Source organism: Eleutherodactylus coqui, chromosome 3 (genome assembly GCF_035609145.1).
Source record: "Eleutherodactylus coqui strain aEleCoq1 chromosome 3, aEleCoq1.hap1, whole genome shotgun sequence".
In the NCBI taxonomy this organism is placed as follows: Eukaryota; Metazoa; Chordata; class Amphibia; order Anura; family Eleutherodactylidae; genus Eleutherodactylus; species Eleutherodactylus coqui.
In genome coordinates this window covers 23,841,270-23,866,696 of record NC_089839.1, presented here as the reverse complement: position 1 = coordinate 23,866,696, position 25,427 = coordinate 23,841,270, and the positions used below count along the sequence as shown (strand labels likewise).

The window sequence follows — 25,427 nt, the reverse complement described above, 5'->3', positions numbered from 1 at the left end:
TAAAAGAGCCCTTACTCCAACCCTAGCTCCTGGTCTAGGACCATTGTAGAATATTAGACCCCATCCCAAATTTGTTTCTAACCTTCATTAGGAACTGACAAGATACCCTGTAGAACTCCTTAGTGGTGTGAAGAGACAGGAGTGAAGACCCCCCGCCCCACCTGACGATTTGCATAGTCTTCTGATGCTATTAAATGTAGACGTGTTCGGGATAAATCCGTGCTGGCTCTATGAATAATCCTACGGAGCCGCACAGCGAAGAGCTTGGCCAGGATTTTACATCTGTGTTCGCCGGTGATATGGGATGAGAGCGCTCCTTATCTTCCTCCGCTTTTCTTTGTTCTGGAGTAAATGAATAATAATGGGTTCCTCTATAGATGATGGAGGAACGCCTCATTAATCTCTCCAGGTTTCATATGGGGTAATGTCTAATTTCCAGTGGCATTCGAGGTCTGTAGTAATTAATGTCTACCCGTGCTCATCAGTGATGGATGGTATCCAACCCCTGTTTATATCTAGATGAGGGGTTATAGGGCTCTGAGTAATACATTAATAGGCTACATTCACACGAGCGCGGATCTCACCCGAGCATTAGGCATTGCACACAACTTGCGCAAATATAAATTCCATTCATTTGAATTGAGTTACACACCTGAGCGATGCTGCGAGATAAAAAAAAATCGCTACATGTCCTATTTTTTCGCGTCTTTCAAAATGCATCACCCATTGTTTTCAATGGGACAGTCAAACACGTTGCACGCCGTGCGATGCGCATGCGAGTGCGATATGAGGTTTCCCATGGAAATCAATGGGAAACGCATGCCGATCCTCAGAGGCATGTGAAACAAGGATCGCTTGTGTGAATGTAGACTTATATTTAGGCTTCTCTCACATGGGGGGATGCATGTCTGAGCCGTACACAGCGCGGCCGAAAAAACGCATGAGTGGGAGAAAGCCGTGGCTAAATCTAGCGCTTTCTCAATAAACACACCGCCGGGTGGGGCATATATACGTCGCAGCCCAGAATTCCATCGGACAGGGGGAAATTCTTCAACTGGCCCAAAAGAGCCAGCTGACATAGTTTAGCAGCGCTAGCCGCTGCTAAACTCCCTTCCCTTCCCTTTGCTGACAGCCCCCATCGAAGTCTATGGGAGCTGCCAGCTGATCGCAGCCGAAAGATAGGACAAGACCTATCTATGCCAGTCGTGTCAAAATTTGCCCACCGGATTCGGCAGTGTATGTGCTATCTTTTCCGTCCGTCCGATTTTACGCAGCTAAACATCGCCCATCTGAACGAATGTATTCAAGTCCAACGCTTAAGATGGTTGCGATTTTTGGCCGAAATTTTATCGTGGCTAGGTCGCCGCAATAAAAGGCTCGTGTGAATAAGGCCTTCTATGCATACTGCTCAGAAACATTTGGGAAACACTCTAGCATTCCGATTTGGTGCAAATGAAAGTGACGACAGGAGCGCCAGGACACCCCAAAAAGGGACTGATTCTTCTCTAGTTCTGCTGGTGTCCTTGGCACTACGGGTACATGAGGTGCCACCTGCAGCCCAGTCAGGTTGTACAGGTAGTCCTGCTCAGGAGGGTACATCCATACATGCCGGAGCAAGAAGTTTTGCTGTGTCTCCCACACAATGTCAAGAGCACAAGTATGATGGCTGTTACACGGAGAGAGCTAGACAGGGCTGTAGAAGGGTACACCCAACACTAGGACCAGAAGAGCAGGAGGCTACTGTTGGCTACTGGTCTGAATGATGGTGGCATGAGAAACTCCATGATGGTGGCATGAGCACCCGCCATTCTGTAGTGGGACCTCTGCCCACAGTCCAGCACCGTGCAATTCGATTGGCATTTGCCAAAGAACATCAGACTTGGCAGATCCGCCAATGACACCCCAACTTTCTTCGCAGATGAGAGCGAGTTCAGACTGAGCACATGTGGAGGGGGAAAAGAGTCCGGAGTTGCATGGAGGATATTTTGTAGAGCAACATGTTCCTTAATTTTTTGGAGCTGTGTACTATTCAGACAGCATAGAGCTACCTTAAGAGCTTGTTGAAACCCGTAAAAAGTAGTAAAATGTTACCGAAAAAGTCGAATTATCCTTTAAAAACTTTTGGCTAAAAAGTCTGAGAATGACTGAATACTGTAATTCAATTATTTCTGTTTGGTCCCTGCTGCAAAAAGTGACTCCAAAAATATCAGCAATATTCCACAGACACAAAAATGCTTCAGCTCTCCACTCCGGGCCAACGCTCGGCCGCACATTTTCTAGATACACTCCCCATAACCTCAAGTATGACTTCTATTACAGTCACATAATGGAAACAGACTTCATCCACAATAAAACCAGGGGCCGATCTCTGCTGCACCTAGTAGCACTAGAACGGCTTGAAGGCAATCTATCTGTCTGTCTGTCGCTCTCTGTCTAACAGTGGAGGACCCAGCAAGTCATTGACTTCAGAGAGAACTGTGCAATGCTTCATTTTCACAGAGGGGTTGCTATAGAGAAATTGAATCCTAGCTGCTGGGCTCCTCTTCAGAGTACAGCTGATCTTGGGGCATCATGACAGTGGAGCCTCTGGTCATATAAACATCTTACATTACCCCTGCTGCTCAAATGACCTAAAATAACCAATTTTCATGAATTGGCTGACCTTCAAAGTTACTCCCCATTTTAGGGGTTCATCGCTCTCATGGTCAGATTAATCTGGTTATGCACTTTACTTTTTATTAACATTCAGCTCAGACCACCCTGATGATTTCTCCTGAAGACTGCAGCATATGCTGCTAAAACATCTTTGGCCTAGGGCAAAGCTCTAGTCAGGGGCGTAACTATAGAGGATGATCTATCTATCTATCTATCTATCTATCTATCTATCTATCTATCTATCTATCTATCTATCTATCTATCTCATATCTATCTATCTATCTCATATCCATCCATCTATCTCCTATTTATTATCTAGTCTTTCTCTCAGCTGATTGGTTGTTACAGTTACATGCTGTCCAGACAGTGTTCTGTAAGCTAAATACATCAGCAGCTCAAATTTCTCAACAGGTTTGCTACAATGTATCAGTCTGGTGTCTGGGCTATTTAGTTCACAGAGTAAGGTTGGGACATCAAAAACCGATATATCAAAATATCGCTAATGCTTTGGTGATACTTTTCATCTATATTGTTCTGTCCGATATATCGGTAACATCGATAGTCTAAGGCGATATAATATAGATTTTTGTAAAGATGAAACATGTCGTGTGGTCCGGTGACCAGATGTTCTTTCTTTAGATTCCACCCTTTCCATTGTGTCGGTACAGGATGTAGTTTTGCTCGCGGCACTAATGAACTTATAAACAAGTTCTAGAAACTTCTGGAAAGTGTGAGGTGACTCTTTGTCACCAATCAGGTTTGATCCAGGCAAAACGACTCAGAAAAAGTGGGGTCTTCGGCCCCTTCTCCACATGCGTTTGTTCATCGCGTTAGACGCAGGCTCTGAACGCTTGCGTCTAACGCGATGGCTGTGGGCAATGCTGTCTAAATGAAAGCATTTCCACATGCAGATGGAGGGCTGCGCTGAACGCACGAAGGTCGCGTCCGGAAAAGGAGACGCAATATGTCGTGCATTTAGCGAACGCAATGCCCATAGAAAAGATAGGAGACCCATCTAACACAATTACAATTGCATTCAGGGCACTGCGTTCGCGTTACCAGGCCCTGCATTGTTTACAAGTTGCCATGGAGACCGTTGGTCCCTCAGCAGCAACTTGAAAAAATGCAGGGCACACAGCCCCACAAACACACAGAGATCACGCTCACATCCGTCAGGTCCAGCGGCCTCTTCTGGCTTCCTTGTAGCTGGCAGGACCTTGTATGAGTGTGTTTGATGGCTCATTAGATAACGATTATTGGGGCCAATGATAAAAAACTTCTTTCCATAGACCTCATTTTAATTGTATGTTTCATCTGTAATCTTTTATTTTCATTTGTAACTTTAATCTATTTTCCTGTTATTAATAGTTAGACGTTAATAATAAATTCAACAGTTTAAAGTTTTAGAAGAAAACTATATTTTTTTGTTAATTGTTGCTTTATTAACCCTCGACCTGGTTTATTTTTATACAGCATTTAAAAAAGTCGATATATCGAAATATCAATAGTTTTCCACCGATATTTTACAATAATCGATAGTTTGTTCAGCGATAGTCGATACTATCGACTATTGATATTTTTGTGTCGATGTCCCAAGCCTATCACAGAGCATTATCTACACTGGATACAATTGTATCCACCGCTCAGCTAAGAGCAGACTACCTAGCTGGTATTACGCCGTATTCACATGGCAGGTAGCCAGTTGTTTCTCATCGGACAGCACACGGACACCCCATTGGTGTGCAGTCTGATGTGTGCTACATCGCATATTACATATACTATTCTCATCCGAGAATCGGACAAGTACAGAACATGCAGCAATTTTTCAAACTTGGACTATCGTTCTGAGAAAGATCGCTCATGTGAATGAATGCATTCTTTACCTGTACAAGTTATGTCCGTCAGACAGAACTCGCACGGTAAAATCGCCTGTGTGAATACACCTGGATACTGTACAACGGTACTCAAAGAACATAGTGCAGGTGGCAACCGGCGATCTGCAGAACACCACGTATCTGACCTGCAGCCTCCCTCTAGTTGTCCAGGCAGATGAACTAATTAGTGGAGAACAATACGGGGCTGCAATAAAGATAATTGGAAACATGTCTCATATTAATCCTAATTATATCCAGCAGACTTCATTAATTCATTACATTCCTGGTAAATGTAGAACAGGCGACATATAATGAGGGCGGTGCGGAGGCTGAGAGAGCATCACATCGTATGATAACCAGTGAATATGGCGTCAGCATGAGGGAAGATACATTAGACAAGCCCTGGCATACAGAAATCCTAACGAGGCAGATTACCTCATATCTATCTATCTAAGATGAGATATCTATCAATCTCATATCTCGCTCTATCTCTTAACTATCTATCTAATATCTTTTATCTATCTCTTATCTATCTATCTCATATCTCTATCTATCTCTTATCTATCTATCTCATATCTCTATCTATCTCATATCTCTATCTATCTCATATCTCTATCTATCTCATATCTCTATCTATCTCATATCTCTATCTATCTCATATCTCTATCTATCTCATATCTCTATCTATCTCATATCTCTCTATCTATCTATCTCATATCTATCTATCTATCTCCTATCTATCTATCTCATATCTATCTATCTCATAACTATCTATCTCATAACTATGTATCTCATATCTATCTATCTATCTCATATCTATCTTGTATCTATCTATCTATCTCGTACCTATCTATTTCGCATCAATCTCACATCTATCTATTTGTGTCTATCTAGCTATCATGAAGCTTAGAAGGTACTTGTAGAATTCCAGGTGGAATATTTCCATATAATAATATCCATCAGTCACTCTTCTTGCTGACAGTTTCCATGTAACAAAAGATTTCACACTACAAAGAGTAAAGGGTCATGCAGCCACTTTATAAGAAAATAGATTTGTTGTCTACTCCTCCAACGTTAGAGGGATATTCACTAGACCCAAACCTCGGGGTAGAGGAAGTGAGTAATAATCTTATACTACTCACCAGCCACATTCACTCACCATGTCAAACCTCTTGGCCAGCTCTACCTCATCTTCATTCCTCACCATCTCAAAGAAGTCCAGATGCCTGAAAGAATATGCGATACACAACAATAGAAACAGAAGATCATGAAATTCTTGCTGATTACTCTAACTGATGCCAAAATCATATCCATATAATTACTTGGAAATTCTCTGGCTGAGAATGGACGACCTGACCAAAAATAATGCCAAAGGTAAATGGACCGAGATCCAACGTATCATTAGGAGGAAAGAGGGAAGAATAACAGGAAAGAAAAAGAAGCTAAGTGAAATGGAAACCAAAAGGAAGGAAGGGAGAGAAAGGATGGAAGGAAGGAAGAGAAAGGGTGGAAGGAAGCAAGAGAAAGGATGGAAGGAAGGAAGAGAAAGGATGAAAGGAAGGAAGAGAAAGGATGGAAGGAAGGAAGGAAGGGAAAGGAAGGAAGGAAGGAAGAGAAAGGATGGAAGGAAGGGAGAGAAAGGATGGAAGGAAGGGAGAGAAAGGATGGAAGGAAGGGAGAGAAAGGATGGAAGGAAGGGAGAGAAAGGATGGAAGGAAGGGAGAGAAAGGATGGAAGGAAGGAACAGAAAGGATGGAAGGAAGGAAGAGAAAGGATGGAAGGAAGGAAGAGAAAGGATGGAAGGAAGGAAGGGAGAGAAAGGAAGGAAGGAAGGACGAGAAAGGAAGGAAGGAAGGAAGGAAGGAAGGAAGGAAGGATGGAAGGAAGGGAGAGAAAGGATGGAAGGAAGGGAGAGAAAGGATGGAAGAAAGGGAAAGAAAGGATGGAAGAAAGGGAAAGAAAGGATGGAAGAAAGGGAGAGAAAGGATGGAAGGAAGGAAGGAAGGAAGGAAGGGAGAGAAAGGAAGGAAGGAAGGAAGGGAGAGAAAGGAAGGAAGGAAGGAAGGAAGTGAGAGAAAGGAAGGAAGGGAGAGAAAGGATGGAAGGAAGGGGGAGAAAGGATGGAAGGAAGGGGGAGAAAGGATGGAAGGAAGGGAGAGAAAGGATGGAAGGAAGGGAGAGAAAGGATGAAAGGAAGGGAGAGAAAGGATGAAAGGAAGGGAGAGAAAGGATGGAAGGAAGGGAGATAAAGGATGGAAGGAAGGATGGAAGGAAGGGAGAGAAAGGATGAAAGGAAGGGAGAGAAAGGATGGAAGGAAGGGAGATAAAGGATGGAAGGAAGGATGGAAGGAAGGAAGGAAGGAAGGGAGGAAGGAAGGGAGGAAGGAAGGGAGACAAAGGAAGGAAGGGAGAAGAAATAAGTAAGAAAGGAAAAAAAGGAAGAAAGAAAAGGAACGAAGAAAAGAAAGGGAGGAAGAAAGGGGATGAGGAAGAAAAGGAGGAAGAAGAGAGGAAGGGAATGAGGTAGAAGGGGAAAAACAAGGGAGGGAAGGAAGGAAGTGCGGAGGAAAGAGAGGAACAATAGAAGGTAGGAAGGGGATGAGGATGACAAGGAGGAACAAGAGAAGAAAGGGGGGAATGGGAGGAACAATGGAGGGAAAGGAATATGGAGGAAAGGAAGGGAAAAAATGTTAAAAAGAAAGGAATGATGGAGGGAAAGGAGAAACAAAGGATATAACGAAAAAGGAGAAAGGAAAAAAAGAAAGCAAGAAATAAGGAAAGGAGGCAGAGAGGAAACAAAAAAAGGGGGCAAAGAAGATAAGGAGAAAGAAGGAAAGGAAGGAGCGGGAGGAAGAAGAAGGAGGGCCAAAAGTAGGAAGGAAGCGATGAAGGAAAGCAAAGAAAAAGAAGAACAAGAGAGAATGAAGATAATAGAGATGGATCTGAAATATCACAGGTGGATTTTGATAGGTTTCCTGTACCTGTCCAGGGTGGCGTTTTCATGCTGCCTAAGCTTGTCAATAACTGGCTGGATCCCCAACATTAGGAACTCATATCTAAGATGCAACCGGAATTCCAGATTATCCTTAAAGACAGAAAAAAGAAACAAGTTAATCTTAGAGAAGAACAGATTGTTGTAGTACTAAGTCTATGATATGGCTGCGGATATCTATCATCTCCAGCAGTGCTCTGCCACCTGCGACTCGCCAGCTGTTCTGCAACTACAACCCCCATTATATGCTGACAGCCTCCGTTATCTTAACTCAGTGCAGTTATCTGTCCAGCTCTGTGGTCAGAATCAGCCGCTGCTCAGTATCATCCCAGCCGCACATGCATGTCTCGCTGACAGGACTCCACCATCACATCTTATTCTGCTCCAGGCAGGAGACATTTTTGGCAAATGTAAGGAATCTCATTCCTTCTATACGTTCCCCCGGCACTCATGGATGCCCCTCCAGTGAGAGTGCAGCGTACAGCCCAACCATCAGTCTCATGTCTACTGTACAATATTCCCCACTGTCATCTCATGACCTCATCCAACATAAAATCACTGACATGTCAAGCTTGTTGACATGTCCACCATCTGTGCTATAAATCCTTCATGACGGACCGGAATCTATATTATAGAGCACACTAGAAATGACGATGATGAATTAAGTCACTGGATGATAACTATAGTAATAGGAACATTTGTGGGTGAACCGTAATATGTGCATTGTAGTTATACTATAGATGTATTACACTACCTAAACATTACATCACTCACAGGAACCACAGCTGAGTACGCTCTGGGCAGACGCTTAAAGAGAGAATCGACATCTGATGTAGAAATGTGAATGAAACTTCAGATGTGACTGAAGTATTAAAAAGGATTTTCAGTATTCGCTCATTCTGTATATACTTCAGAGTTGCACTCACTATTCTGCTGGTAGAGTCACTGTGTACACACATTACTTATCCTGTACTGATCCTCAGTGACATCCTGTATTATACTCCAGAGCTGCACTCACTATTCTGCTGGTGGAGTCACTGTGTACATACATTACTTATCCTGTACTGATCCTGAGTTACATCCTGTATTATACTCCAGAGCTGCACTCAGTGTTCTGCCGGTGGAGTCACTGTGTACATACATTACTTATCCTGTACTGATCCTGAGATACATCCTGTATTATACTCCAGAGCTACACTCACTATTCTGCTGGTGGAGTCAATGCGTACATACATTACTTATCCTGTACTGATCCTGAGTTATATCCTATATTTTACTCCAGAGCTGCACTCACTATTCTGCTGGTGGAGTCACTGGGGACATACATTACTTATCCTGTACTGATCCTGAGTTACATCCTGTATTATACTCCAGAGCTGCACTCACTATTCTGCTGGTGGAGTCACTGTGTACATACATTACTTATCCTGTACTGATCCTGAGTTACATCCTGTATTATACTCCAGAGCTGCACTCAGTGTTCTGCCGGTGGAGTCACTGTGTACATACATTACTTATCCTGTACTGATCCTGAGATACATCCTGTATTATACTCCAGAGCTACACTCACTATTCTGCTGGTGGAGTCAATGCGTACATACATTACTTATCCTGTACTGATCCTGAGTTATATCCTATATTTTACTCCAGAGCTGCACTCACTATTCTGCTGGTGGAGTCACTGGGGACATACATTACTTATCCTGTACTGATCCTGAGTTACATCCTGTATTATACTCCAGAGCTGCACTCACTATTCTGCTGGTGGAGTCACTGTGTACATACATTACTTATCCTGTACTGATCTTGAGTTACATCCTGTATTATACTCCAGAGCTGCACTCACTATTCTGCTGGTGGAGTCACTGTGTACATACAGTATAGGGACTGTGGTGTTAAGAGCAGTTTCCAGGGCTATGGGGTGGAAACAGGCAGTGTTGGTAGCGTACAGATAGATACATCACCACCCATCAAAATATCCAGAGCTCCCAATAACCGGTGACTACGGAAAATTGCCCTGCAGGGATATTATAAACCTTCTAGATGATGTAAATCAAAGTGGACACGTTGTTATGGCGTCTCTGCAGTGACATTGACCAGGCCGGCGCGGCTCCAGCTGCGGACTGTGGTCTACTTAAGGGCGAATGTTCCGCCTCTTCCATATGTTCCCTGTCTTGCAGAGTGTAATCCCAGGACTTCCGAGTTCATTACTTTCCCGCATATGAACATCCAGAATTTCTCAGCTGCTTCTATGGGGGAAAATCTACACTAAAACTTATGTTTCCATTTCCTGCCTTCTTAAATTAATAAAGCTGAAGAACACATTTTACTGTTCTTATTACCTACCGGTATCTATCTATCTATCTCATATCTATCATCTATATATCTCATATCTATCTATCTATCTCCTATCTCATATCTATCTATCTATCTATCTCATATCTATCTATTTATCTATCTGCTATCCATCTATCTCATATCTATCTATCTATCTATCTATCTATCGATCTATCTCCTATCTATTTATCTATCTATCTCATACCTATCTATCTCTCTATCTCACATCTATCTATCTATCTCCTATCTATCTATTTATCTATCTATCTCATACCTATCTCATATCTATCTATCTCTCTATCTCACATCTATCTATCTATCTCACTTCTATCTATCTCATATCTATGTATCTCACATCTATCTATCTCATATCTATCTATCTCATATCTATCTATCTCACATCTATCTATCTCATATCTATCTATCTCATGTCTATCTCCTATCTATCTCATATCTATCTATCTCACATCTATCTATCTCATATCTATCTATCTATCTCACATCTATCTATCTCATATCTATCTATCTCACATCTATCTCTCTATCTCACATCTATCTATCTATCTATCTATCTCTCTATCTCACATCTATCTATCTCACTTCTATCTATCTATCTATCTCACTTCTATCTATCTCTCATATCTATCTATCTCCTATATCTATCTATCTCCTATATCTATCTATCTATCTATCTCCTATCTCTCTATCTCCTATCTCTCTATCTATCTCATATCTATCTATCTCTGCATCTCATATCTATCTATCTATCTATCTATCTCTCTATCTCCTATCTCTCTATCTATCTCATATCTATCTATCTATCTCTCATATCTATTTATCTATCTATCTCATATCTATCTAATATCTATCTCATATCTATCTACCTCATATCTATCTATCTCATATCTCACATCTCTCTATCTCACATCTCTCTATCTCATATCTATCTATCTCATATCTCATATCTCTCTATCTCACATCTATCTATCTATCTCTTAATCTCATATCTCTCTATCTCATATCTCTCTATCTCATATCTCTCTATCTCATATCTATCTCCTATCTCTCTATCTCCTATCTCTCTATCTATCTCATATCTATCTAATATCTATCTCATATCTATCTACCTGATATCTCTCTATCTCACATCTCTCTATCTCACATCTCTCTATCTCACATCTCACATCTCACATCTCACATCTCACATCTCATATCTCACATCTCATATCTCACATCTCATATCTCACATCTCTCTATCTCACATCTCATATCTCACATCTCTCTATCTATCTCATATCTCTCTATCTATCTCCTATCTCTCTATCTCCTATCTCTCTATCTCCTATCTCTCTATCTTCTATCTCTCTATCTCCTATCTCTCTATCTCCTATCTATCTAATATCTATCTCATATATATCTACCTGATATCTCTCTATCTCACATCTCTCTATCTCACATCTCTCTATCTCATATCTCTCTACCTATCTCATATCTATCTATCTAATATCTATCTCATATCTATCTCATATCTCTCTCTCTCTCTATCTATCTCATATCTAATATCTATCTCGTATCTATCTCATATCTATCTATCTATCTATCTGTCTATCTATGAATCATCTATCTATCGATCTCATATCTGTCTGTCTGTCTGTCTATCTATGAATCATCTATCATGCCTTTCGAGTTCATTGCTTTCCCTCTTGAGAATATCCAGAATTTCTCAGCAGCTTCCATGAGAAATGTTGAAATCCCACATGCATTTCCGGGAGAACTTGATTTAATGTTATTTATCTCATATTCATGCATATATCTCATGTCTAGCTATCTATCTAAGGCTTAATTCACACGAGCCTTTTATCACAGCTATTTTGCTGCAATTAACCGTCGGCCGAAAATCACTACCATGTGAAGCATTGGATTCCAATGCATTCATTCACATGGGCACAATCGTGTGAAAGAGGCCTTAAATACGTGAATGGATGATTGACAGATAGATAGATAGATAGATAGACAGATAGATAGATAGATAGATAGATAGATAGACAGATAGACAGATAGATAGATAGATATGAAATAGATAGATATGAGGATAAGCTATTGTTCTCTAATCCTAACACAATAAACCCATTGGAAAGTAATTCAAAATCTCCATTACCACCCTGAGAGCGCAGCACACCGTGCCATCATGTCACAATAAAGGCCCATTTAGACACAATGATTATTGCTAAAAATTCACTCAAAAGCTATCTTTTGAGCGATAATCGTTCTGTCTAAATGCGCTGCCATCGTGCATTATTCGTTCATCGCTCACTTCTAGTCAGCTAGAAATTAGCGATGAGCCTTAGCAGTGCCACATGCTGATTTTCTCAGCGGGCGGCACTGATAGCATTCTTTCAGCAGGTAACCTGCTGGGACTTCCCAGTGAGATACTAACGGAAAGCTCTGAGATGAAAGGAGCTGTATACAGAAGATAACACTCCAGCTGTCTTCTGCATACCCCGGTCAGAGTGCTCAGCTGTATACCAGCTGAGTGCTCTGAGAACACAGCAGAAGTATGCAGAATACAGCGCTTCAGCTGTCTTCTGCATACCCAGCTCGGAGTGCTCAGCTATATACCAGGTGAGCGCTCTGAGAACACAGTAGCTGTATACAGAAGACAGCGCTCCCGCTGTCTTCTGTATACAGCGGGAGCCTCTATTTACACACTAATAAGCTCTTAAGTAGCTAATTAGCTACTTAAGAGCTTATGCTAAGTGAATGCTCAAAACTGTCACTCAAACTGTCGTTTGGGCGAATTTTGAGCGATTATCTTGCAGTGTAAATGCATACAATGCTTATCGCTCCAAAGATTGCTTTTGAGCGAATTTTCAGTGATAATCGTTGTGTCTAAATGAGCCTTAAGAGTCAAGTTAAAAAGTAACCATAAGGCTGCATTCACACGACCGTATATCGGCTGGGTTTTCACGCCGAGCCGATATACGTTGTCTCTCTCTGCAGGGGGAGGGAGGAGGATGGAAGAGCCAGGAGCAGGAACTGAGCTCCCGCCCCCCTCTGCACTATTTGCAATGAGAGGAGGTGGGGTGGGGGCGGGGCTAAGTGGTGTGAATTAGCCCCCCGTCCCGCCTCTCCCCATTGCAAATAGTGCAGAGGGGCGGAGAGGAAGCAGAGAGGAGGCGGCGTGAAAACCGAGCCGATATACGTTCATGTGAATGCAGCCTAACTGCCATAATTTACTATGTAGATAAACCTGTAAACTCACTTCTCCGGCTCCGGCATTGAGAACGGCGTTGATGAAGGACATGATGGCGGTTTTCAGGTTGACTTCATCTCGGTATCTCCCCATACTTCGGTCTAGTTCATTCAGCAGCGTCTGCAGGGAAACAATAATAATGATGATTTTTGGGCCGCATACAATTAGTTTGTGTTACGTTTTACATCTAGATAATTGTATATTTTTGTAAATAGCGGAGACCAAATGTTGCAACGGACCAGAAGGGTCCGGCAGTCACATGATATTGTGAGGAGAGGTAGGGGTGGTAGACCGCTTGTCTTCAAACAATATCAATGAATGCAAAAAATGCTCCTGAAAATTAAAGGGTGGAATCGGAAACGTTAAATTACTCCACAGCCCCTCTGTCCTTCCTGGTTGCTGCTGACCAGGACATGTGACTGCTGCAGCCAATCACTGGCTATAAAAGGTCACTGCTGTGTCCAGTGATTGGCTGAGACTGTACAAGTTATATATCAAAATGTCCAAAAGAAACTGGCGATCACATTCCCGGGCTTTATTGTAAATATACTCATTTTTAAAATAAACACATCGAAATTTAGGACTGAAACACCCTGGGATGTAAGGGGTTAAGTCTCCGGAATATCCCTTTAAACTCCGGAATATCCCTTTAAACTTTGTCACCAGCTGAGCTTCATGGCCCGAGAGAATCAAGGCAGTTGCTCCTTTTGACCTCCTTATGTTTGGCCCTTTTTTGCTAAGAGTAGAACCCGCCGGTATCAGTGAGGTCCACCTACATACAGAGGTAGGTTGTAGATGCTCAGGGCAGCGGAGGCGTAAAAGTTACACGATTTTTAACCTTTTAAGCATTCATAAATGTTAAAAACTATCAAACTAATTATAATGTGATGGTTTATCATATAATAAGTGCAGAGTGTAGGCGACGTTATGGTACTTAAAGGGTTATTGCCAATAGAGATGACACGCGCGGTGACATTATACGGGGCCTATATTTAGATGCTCTGCGCTGGTGATGTCACCGCAGAAGATATAAACTGGAAGAAATGATTCTCATGAAATCAGCCATCCTTTATTAACAATACGGCGCAGGTTTAGTAAGGAGTGAGTCACAGGATGTCTGTGGTTATAGAACATGGGGGGGGGGGGGCAATCCTGAAATAATGCAAGATACTCACCCACCATAGCTCAGGGTAAATCATAGAATTCATATGGTACTCACTGATGCCCCCTGCTGAGAAGGTATGTTGGATGTGAGAGAACAAAGAGGAGTATGGGTATGATGGATATGCTGGTTACTATATAGTGGGTAGGATACATAATGAATGGGTATAATAAGTATGATATATAATGTATGGGTATAGTGAGTATAATATATATAGTATGGATATAGTGGGCATGATATATACTGTTTGGGTATTATAGGTGTGATAGAAAGGAATGAAGGAAGAGAGGAAGGGAGAGAAGGAGGGAGGGAAGGAAGGAAGGAAGAGAGGAAGGGAAGGAAGGAGGGAGGGAGGGAAGGAAGGAAGGAAGAGAGGAAGGGAAGGAAGGAAGAGAGGAAGGGAAGGAAGGAGGGAAGGAAGGAAGAGAGCAAGGGAGAGAAGGAGGGAGGGAAGGAAGGAAGAGAGGAAGGGAGGGAAGGAGGGAGGGAAGGAAGGAAGGAAGAGAGGAAGGGAGGGAAGGAGGGAGGGAAGGAAGGAAGGAAGAGAGCAAGGGAGGGAAGGAGGGAGGGAAGGAAGGAAGGAAGAGAGGAAGGGAGGGAAGGAAGAGAGGAAGGGAGGGAAGGAAGGAAGGAAGGAAGAGAGGAAGGGAAGGAAGGAAGGAAGGAAGAGAGGAAGGGAAGGAAGGAAGAGAGGAAGGGAAGGAAGGAAGAGAGGAAGGGAAGGAAGGAAGAGAGGAAGGGAAGGAAGGAAGGAGGGAAGGAAAGGAAGGAAGGAGGGAAGGAAAGGAAAAGGAAGGAAAGAAAGGGGAGGAAGGGAAGGGACAGGAGGGGGGGGGAGGAGCAGCATTTGGCAGGTAGTGTCAAAGCACAACCCCAGCATAAGGTGAGCAGGATGAGAAGCAGTGAAGTACGGAGACAAATACATCACCGGAACCAAGTTCATACCATAAATACAGCACCAGAACCAACCCCAGTACATAGATTTAATACCAGAACCAAGGTCATACCATAAATACAGCATGAACCAACCTCAGCTCAGCACACGAATACAGCACCAGAACTAAGCCATTGTGTTGCGGGGAGGCTGGTGGGCTGACAGCGGTGCCTTGGAACATGAGAGGGGAGGGGACCGAACCACAAGACACTGCTGCAGGGAGAAGATCATCTGGCCAGGCAGACCTGAGGGGGACGATCGCGCCCAGCCTACTTCTACCTGTCGCCCTCTTACAAGTTGGTGGCCAGTATCTTGTGTGACCACACAAGTCTTCTGCAGCTAAAGCCGGCTTAGATTATATAAAGTTCTGGGTATTATAGATATGATGTGCACTGTATAGGGGGAATCATTCATTCTTTAGGACTACATACAGCATCTGTGTTTCTGGTTGGCTTCACTGCTCTAATCTTCTGTCCTCTGGGCCCTCAGTGGAGACATAGAGGGTGATCGATAGAGACCAGGTGCAGCATAAATTGCAAAGCACCAACTTACGATGCGTTTTTAACAGTAGGATGTCCCATTGAATGTCGCGTTAAAAAAACGCAGTGTTAACACACGTTAAAATAACGCAAGTGTGTGGGAGCCCGAGGGCTCCTGCGCGCTGACGAGAGCGATATCGGGATGTGATTGACGCCCTAATAACCCTCTCACAATCCTTCTGAAGCCCTGGATGTGAGGCGTTTCCGCAGTCTCCCATCCCAGCAGGGCTGAAGGAATCTCCTCCGGTGGCTGTGGCATCCACGGCAGGAGATAGTTATCTTCTTCCATTGATTTCAATGGAGCCAGTGGCAGCATTGCCAGCCCCATTGAAATCAATGGGAGATGCTCGCGATCCTCTGCCACTGCTGCAGGGGACTCCCCATGGCAAGGATTATTGGGGGTGCTTGAAATATAAGCCCTACCCCAAAATAATCCATGACTGTAGAAAAAAAAAAATACTAATACATCACCCTAGAAGCGCTCTCATCTCTGGCACACATTCTAGCAGGGCTGCGGCACTCTTCTTCTCCTTCTCTTCTGGCCGGGGATTGAAAAATTCCCGCCTCCTAAAAGCACTGCCTCTGATTGGCTGAGTGCTATGACCAATCACAGGTAGTGCTCAGCTGTCGTCAATGACGGCTGGGCGCTGCCTCTAATTGGTCACAGCGCTCAGCCAATCAATGGCAGCGCTTTCTGGGGGCAGGCATTTTTCAATCCCCGGCCTGCAGAAAACAGAAGACAACTGCCGGGGCCGGAGAGAAAAGCCGGACTGCTCTTCTAGATGACTAACATTTTTTTTTACAGCTAGGGCTGATTTTCAGGGAAGGGCTTATATTTCAAGCAGCAGTGCCGACCCCATTGAAAGCAATGGGATAGCATTGCAGACTTCTGCCAGAGCTGTGACAGCTGTGGCAGGGTATTCCTTCCTCCCCGTGGTCGCCGCAGAGATGAAGGAATCCCCTGCCATAGCTGTCACAGCTGTGGCAGAAGTCCGCGATGTACTCCCTATGTTTTCAATGGGGCTGGCGCTGCTGCCACCGACCCCATTGCAAACAGTGAGCAATATTGCAGAGTTTTGTTAGTGCTGCGAGTCTTGTGTTTTCACTCGCTCTCGCATCAAAGCAAACATATCGCTAGTGGGTAGGCACCCTAAAGGGGTTTTCCAGGGAAATACTATTGATGACCTATCCTCAGGATAGGTCATCAATAGTTGATTGACTGGGGTCTGTCACTTGAGACCCCGACCGATCAGCTGAGCGGGCGCATGCTGTCAGTGCCACAAATACACAGAGGTTGGAGCAGAAGCCTCTGCGCCGACCTCCTTATAGTGGCCAGCACTTGTAACTGCAGGCACGGCTCCCATTGATTTCATGCCCTTACCTGGGAGGGATCTGTAACTTTTGAGCTCATCTTGAGCTTCTTAGTACATGAATAGAATACCAGGAGTATGGCAAAGACTGACACTTCCAGAGATACTTTAAAAAGTAGAGAAGGCCGCACATGGGAAAACTAAGCACAACACTCTACAGCTATCGGCATTCCCAGTGGTTACAGTACCAGCACCTGGAAGGCGGAAACCCTGAACTGACCCTAACAGTGCTGTGAAAGCAGCCTTCCCTGCATAGGAGACCAGGAAACAGACCCCCCAGGCCTGATAGCTGTATGTAGCAGCACATATATGTTCTCTATGCTGTGCAGGAAGTACAGATGTAGTGCAGCCCATTTGTCATCTTCTGTAACTGACAATTTCAGCTCTGCTACATCCCTGGACTGGATGAGCCTCCTCATTCACAGCCACTCTGTTAGGACACTTTGCTAAGAAGGGAGAATCATGGGACCCCTGGGTGTAGATATGTCAGTGTAATATATGATATATATACTATTTATACACTCATTGCTCTATAATCACTTTATTACACCGGTATCCCTGCAGTAACCGCCGCCGACAGGAATTCTTATCCATCATCCCGGACACGCAGCACATATGTCTATCCCGTGTGATATGTGCTGAGACAGGCATATGGACTCAATTGGAAGCTGGAAATTCCTGTTGTGATATAAGGAGTGAAGGAACAGATTATTGTACACGGCGGCTCATGACATGGACTAGTTAGGGCTGGATCCAGGAAAGGTGGAAGGCAACCTCAGAAGTACGGGTCCTATGGACTGTCACCAGCTATCACCCAATGGACTGTCACCAGCTATCACCCAATGGACTGTCACCAGCTATCACCCAATGGACTGCCACCAGCTATCACCCTATGGACTGCCACCAGCTATCACCCTATGGACTGCCACCAGCTATCACCCTATGAACTGTCACCAGCTATCACCCTATGGACTGTCACCAGCTATCACCCTATGGACTGCCACCAGCTATCACCCTATGGACTGCCACCAGCTATCACCCTATGGAATATCGTCCAGCTGTCAACCTCTGGAGTGTCACCCAGCTCTGTCCAAATGGAGAAATACACCCAACTATTACCCTATGGAATGTCACTGTCTGGAATGTCACTCAGCTATCACCCTATGGAGCGTCACCCAGGACTGGGGGTACTCTACACCTTTCCCAACCGCTCCCTTAAACCCAATAAAACCTAATACAACGTCTGGCATTTTAACAAGTGGGGTCGGCCACAGCTTTATTAAAACTCTGTAACATAAATGTAAATATAACCTTTTATCATTTAACCTTTGACACGACTTCCCATGCTTTCCAAAAAAAAACTGCAGTCGATAAGGCGCCTGCAAGCCCGCTGAGGTCTCAAACCGAGCTGGAAGGACCGCCTAACTCTAACTCAATCTGTCATGAGAAGCTCTCCGCACTCCAGCTGTGACAACTTCCAACAATGCCCCTCACCTACCCAACTCCTGGGCGGGCGTCTTTTCTCTCCTATTTTCTCTCTGGAACTTTCTCTGCTGCCTTACCCCAGCTGATATTTCTTTAACTCCCCACCCCCCCAAACTATTTTAAATCTGTTCGCCCAATCCTACGCTAATACCCGCCCCCCAGTCCCTAGGCAACCAAATTATCCCATTCGGCTGCCTAATAATTTTCACCTTATGTATCATCACCCAGTTGTCACCATACGAAGCACCACCCAGTTATCATCCTATAGAGCGTCACCCAGCTATTACCATATGGAGCATCACCCAGCTATCATCCTATGGAGCGTCACCCAGTTGTCATCCTATGGAGCGTCACCCAGTTGTCATCCTATGGAGCGTCACCCAGTTGTCATCCTATGGAGCGTCACCCAGCTATCACCATATGGAGCGTCACCCAGTTATCATCCTATGGAGCGTCACCCAGCTATCACCATATGGAGCGTCACCCAGCTATCATCCTATGGAGCGTCACCCAGCTATTACCATATGGAGCATCACCCAGCTATTACCATATGGAGCATCACCCAGCTATTACCATATGGAGCATCACCCAGCTATCATCCTATGGAGCGTCACCCAGCTATCATCCTATGGAGCGTCACCCAGCTATTACCATATGGAGCATCACCCAGCTATCACCATATGGAGCATCACCCAGCTATCATCCTATGGAGCATCACCCAGTTGTCATCCTATGGAGCGTCACCCAGCTATCACCATATGGAGCGTCACCCAGTTGTCATCCTATGGAGCGTCACCCAGTTGTCATCCTATGGAGCGTCACCCAGCTATCATCCTATGGAGCGTCACCCAGCTATCATCCTATGGAGCGTCACCCAGCTATTACCATATGGAGCATCACCCAGCTATCACCATATGGAGCGTCACCCAGCTATTACCATATGGAGCATCACCCAGCTATCACCATATGGAGCATCACCCAGCTATCACCATATGGAGCATCACCCAGCTATTACCATATGGAGCATCACCCAGCTATCACCATATGGAGCATCACCCAGCTATCACCATATGGAGCGTCACCCAGTTGTCATCCTATGGAGCGTCACCCAGTTGTCATCCTATGGAGCGTCACCCAGTTATCATCCTATGGAGCGTCACCCAGCTATTACCATATGGATCGTCACCCAGTTATCATCCTATGGAGTATCACCCAGCTATCACCATATGGAGCGTCACCCAGTTATCATCCTATGGAGCGTCACCCAGCTATTACCATATGGAGCATCACCCAGCTGTCACTCTATGTAGTGTCACCCAGCTATCATCCTATGGAGTGTCCCCCAGCTATCACCCTATTGAGTGTTACACAGATATCACCCTATATTACATATACCATATATGTACGTTAAATGCTGTGCAGATATAATGGATATGATACAGAATAGATTATATATAGTGTGAATGACATAAGATATAGGCATAATGGGTATGATATATGATATATATATAGGTATTCTGGGTATCCTTATGTACTTTATGGCTGACTTTGCTCCTCTCGTTCTCAGGTTTCCTCCATCTGGTCTTGTTCTCCGTACAGCGCAGATTTTTCTCCGTTGACCGTGGAGACATATATACATTGTATACATTCCTGTATATGATACAATGTGATCGGAATGCTGTATAATACACAGCGGCTCCATATATCACCGTCTGAAGCCAGCTGAGCCGGGTCTGGTGACGTTCTGCACTCAGCTGGATGTCATCTGTTACTTCTGTAGCGCCGACATATTCCCCAGCAATGTACAATCCCAGCAGTCCTCGTCCCCAGAGCCGCTCCTAATCTAGTGTCACCACATCTCAGGGACTATTCTACAAGAAGTCTAACAGGATGGAGGCATGAAGACTTCCTGCAGGTGTGGCCCCCGATGCAATCACCGCACATTCCAGGGGCCCCACGTTGCACGACAATTTCACCACCCAATCTGCACCCCTAAAGATCCACCCTAAAGGACTATTTATACGGGATGGAATAACACCGCAGGACACCGCCAAATCTGTAGCTGCGAAATTCCACACGAAACTCCGCAGCTCAGACTGCTGATTTTGATGCAGAATCGCAGGCAGGATTTAAGCCATTTTCAATTCCGCATCAAAATCCGCAAGTAGCCTACAGATTTTGGTGCAAAATTTACCGCGGCTTGCGGTGCGTCCTGCGGCCTATTCCATCCTGTGTGAAAAGTCTCGAAGACAGCAGCGCTCCCTCCTCAGTCGAGTCCGGATGTCTCTTTTACACTTTCCATCCTGAGCTCTAATAATAATCCCATTATATTCTCCACTCTCTGTTTCTGGATCTCACCGCTGCCGCGTCGCCTCCGGCGGAGAAGCTGCGTCTCGTTATCAGAGGATGAACTTCATGAGTCGGTGCTGCAGCCCAGGCCAGTTCTTGGTAGACGTCATACGTGTCGGATACTTGGAGATCATCCCATCCTCCACTCACATGCATGAGGATTCTGCTGGTTGTCACCCGGGATCTGTCAGCACTGCGTTGTCGGAAGCAGCTGTAATGTAAAGTACTATGCAGCGCTGCATTCGGGGGGATGTATTTTGTGATCTACCAGATGGTATCTCCCTATATATACTGCACCCCGCAGAGCAAGCTGTACACTGAGCGGCCACTTTATTAGAGCCCGGCCCTCAAACAATTAGCTGTACGGAAATCAGACCCAGTATCTTGGATTGCAGCATAAAATCACATCAGTTTTCCGTGGATCAGGTTCAGTGTGAATCCACATTAGATGGGAAAATCCAGCGATCTGAGCGGCTTCCAACAAGGTCCGGTCATCAGTGCTAGACCAGTCGGGGCCAGGATTTCACCGCCAACCGCGTGGGGTTTTCTCATGTAACAGTGTGGAGAGTATACAGAGAATGGCGCGATCGAGGAAAATATCCAGCCAGAGGGAATCCTGTGGTCAGAAACAACTCATCACTGAAAGGGGTCAGAGGAGGATGTCAGGAATGGTTCTGATGAGCAGACGCCACACAGTCAGGAGCAGCTGAATACAATGCCGATGCTTTAACTAACGTGAGCGAATGCACAACTTGGATGGGCTATAAGTGCAAAAGGACCAGATCCGGTGTCTAAGAGAAACAGAAAGGTGAGACTCCAGCGGGCAAAAAGAGCGCAAAACTTGTATCACTGAGCAGCGGAAAAACATCTCCTGGTCAGATGGATCCAGATTTCTGTTGCACCGTGCTGATGGGAGTCAGAATTTGGCGCAAGCAGCATGAATCCATGACCTCTTCCTTTCAGCTGGTCTGAACATGTCAGCACCTCTACCAAATTTGTGGCAACTACAAGAAGCTTCCTGTCCACAGTGAAATTATTATTAACCCATTAGACACCAAAGGTATTATTACTAACCACTAGCCATCAGGGCTACTTAGGAGCCACTAAGTAGTAATTATTTAAATTACTAACCCAATACACTCCAGAAACATTACTATTAAAGGGGTTGTGTCATGACTGCCAGTTAGGGGATAACTTCTGGATTGGAGGGGATCTGATTGCTGGGACACCCCTCTACCCAATCCCAATAACAGAGCTTGGAACATTCTGAAGTGTGGGCAGCAGAGGTCACACATGCGCACGGACCACCGGAGATGGCTGAATGCTCTGTTACCTCCAGCAGTCCCATTGAAGTGAATGGAGCAGTTGCATGTGTAAGGGTCACTTTACAACTATCACCCAAATAGTCACTCGATAGAGCGAATACGGGCGATAGTCGTTCTGTTCAGACACGGCCTCCAACCGGTGATGAGTGAGAGTTCGTTCACTAGTTACTTGGTTCCAGCTCACCTAAAAATAGTCACTGGTTGATTAATTATCGTCTGCTCTAATCAGGCAATCATTGTCTTTCAACAACCAGCCAACAACTTTGCAGGGAGGTGAGCGCTTGTTTGGTCTGCACCTCCCACCGAACACTGATTGGCTTCCACCTTTTTTGAACCTTTTGCCCTCCCACTTAATGGTTCCCGAAAACATAGATAAGTGATCCACGACTGAACAGACTCTGCTGGTCTTTGAAAGATCACTCGCTGCTGCCCTCTCTGGCTGGTTTGGGCTTTTGACGAGGCACTCGCTGCAGCACCGACTGTTCAGTCGAACCAACAATAGACTCGAAGACCGCTCACTCATATTCAGGTGCGTTTAGTAGTCTGGCCAACCAATGAGTGCGCATTAGGGAGGGATCAAAATTTCAAATACTGACTCCCCAAAGATCCTCCCTCCCCCAACTAGTCATCAAATGATATTTCAGTCTGTGTAAAGAACAGCCGCTCGGTGTAGGAGGACACAAACAGGGGTCATTCGTCTGCTTTGGCGACTATTCTGCGATGGCGTCCCGTATAAAGCTGCGCTAAAACAGCAGCTTCTCTGTCCTCCCACAGAAAGTAACCACAAAATGAGAAGTGCGCCGAGGATTCCAGACGGTACGTCCACGGCGAGAACATGTTCCTAGAAAGACGGAGGAATGGGTGGTGTGGAAAGTTACGGCTACAGCAGCTGCCAAGAGAAGCCACCTCATCCCTGGTAGCGGAGGAGCTTCAGCCCACATGTGGAGCCATGAATCAGTCACTCACTGTATACGGTGAAGCTCTATACTGGTAGATCTGGACCCCGACTAGTGACGGATATGATAAATCTCCACCTGGCCAGCTGGGCTACAGAAACGGCCAAACCTGGGATTTTTACATCAAGAAGGAACACAACTATAAAACATCAGCAGAAACTGGAATGTGAGATGGGAATCCATGTAACAAATGTTGCAGTTTTATAATAACATTTATATACTATAGAGTAATCACTAAACTCCAGGGAGATTGTTAATCCACTAGACACCAGGGAGATTTTCCCACTGCACACCAGGGAGATTATTATCCCACTAGACACAAAATAGATTATTAATCCACTAGACACCAGGGAGATTATCAGACCACTAGACACAAAGGAGATTATTAATCCACTAGACACCAGGGAGATAATTAGCTCACTAGACACCATGGGAATTATTATCCCACTAGACACAAAAGAGATTATTAATACACTAGACACAAATGGGATAATCAATCCACTAGACACCAGGGAGATTACTCACAAAACAGCTTTGAAATTATTATCTACTAGACACCAGGGAGATTATTATGCCACTAGACATCAGGAATATTACTAATCCATTAGATGCAATGGAGAATAATATTCCCCTACACACCAGGGAGATTATTAATTCACAAAACAGAAGGGGGATTATTATGCCACTAGATGACATGGAGATTATTAGCCCACTAAATACCAGGGACATTATTAATCCACTAGGCAACAGGGAGATTATTATCCCAACAGACAACAGGGAGATTATTAATGCACTAGACACCAAAGAAATTATCATCTCACTACACAGGGAGATTATTAAATCACAAAACAGAAGGGAGATTGTTATGCCACTAGACAGCAGGGAAATTATCTCACTAAACACCAGGGAGATAATTAACTCACTAGATCCCAAGGAGATTATTATCCTATTAAACACCAGGGAGATTTGGATATCATTATGCCACTAGATATTAAGGAGATTTTTATCCCAGGCAAATTACTATCCCACTGCACACCAGGGAGAGTATTATCTCACTAGACATCAGGAAGGTTATTATCCTACTAGACACAAAGGAAATCATTATCCCCCTAGACACCAAGGAAAATATTATCCCTGTAGACACCAGAGAGACTACTATATCACAAAACAACAGGGAGATTATTATCCCCCTAGACACCAAGGAGAATATTAATCCACTAGACACCAGGGAGATTATGCCACTAGCCAGCAGGGAAATTATTACGCCCCTTTATATTAGGGAGATAATTAATCCACTACACACAAGGGGAATTATTAACCCACTAGACACCAGACAGTAACTAACTAGACACCAGACGGATTATTAACTCGCTAGACATCAGGGAGATTATTATCCCACTATACTCCAGGGAATCTTTTATCCCACTAGAGACCAGTGAGATTATCAACTCAGTAGACACTAGGAAGATTATTATCCTGCTAGACACAAAGGAGATTATTATTCATATAAAAACCAAGGAAATATCAATACACTAGACACCAGGGAGATCATCCCACTAGACAGCAGGGCAATTATTACCCCTCTAAATACCAGGGAGATAATTAATCCACTACACACAAGGGGAATTCTTAACCCACTAGACAGCAGACAGTAACAATGGTAACTAGACACCAGTTTGATTATTAACTCGTTAGACAGGGAGACTTTTATCCCACTAGACACCAGGGAAACTTTTATCCCACTAAATACCAGTAAGATTATTAGCCATAGCACCATTCAGTCTCCATGTCAACGTAGATATGTGCAGCGAGTGTAGTGGCAAGGTTTAGTATTCCATTGAAATGAGTGGACACTTGGCCTGCAATACCAAGCCTGGCCACTGCAGTGAGAATGGAGCTATCTGCTCTCTGCACACATCAGTTCAGTACATGATCACACTAGTCTGGTGAATAGCTGATTGACGGGGGTCCTAACTGATGGACTTTTGCGAATCTACTATTGATGACCCATGCTGAGGATAGGCCATCAATAGTTTACAACTAGACAACCCTTTTAAAACCTCCCAGAGATAGGGCCACTCAACAGAATCAAACTCTTTACAACTAACTAGGGAAAGCCCAAAACCAGGGTGGGTGTTTGAGTTTGCAACATTAACATTAAGGATGTCGGCAGCATACCCCATATATTATAGGCAG

At 44.4% G+C, this 25,427-nt stretch overlaps 1 protein-coding gene across 3 annotated transcripts in view; it reads right to left on the bottom strand.

Moving 5' to 3' along the window:
• DAAM2 (dishevelled associated activator of morphogenesis 2) overlaps window positions 1-25,427 on the bottom strand; it is a 211,451-nt gene that overhangs the window by 65,358 nt on the left and 120,666 nt on the right. For all 3 annotated transcript variants that reach the window (XM_066595315.1, XM_066595317.1, XM_066595318.1), the window contains exons 7-9: window positions 13,121-13,231; window positions 7,511-7,614; window positions 5,689-5,755 (exon numbers count right to left, since the gene is read on the bottom strand). In XM_066595315.1, coding sequence (XP_066451412.1) covers window positions 5,689-5,755; window positions 7,511-7,614; window positions 13,121-13,231 — 282 coding nt within the window. The remainder of the gene's footprint in view (window positions 1-5,688; window positions 5,756-7,510; window positions 7,615-13,120; window positions 13,232-25,427) is intronic.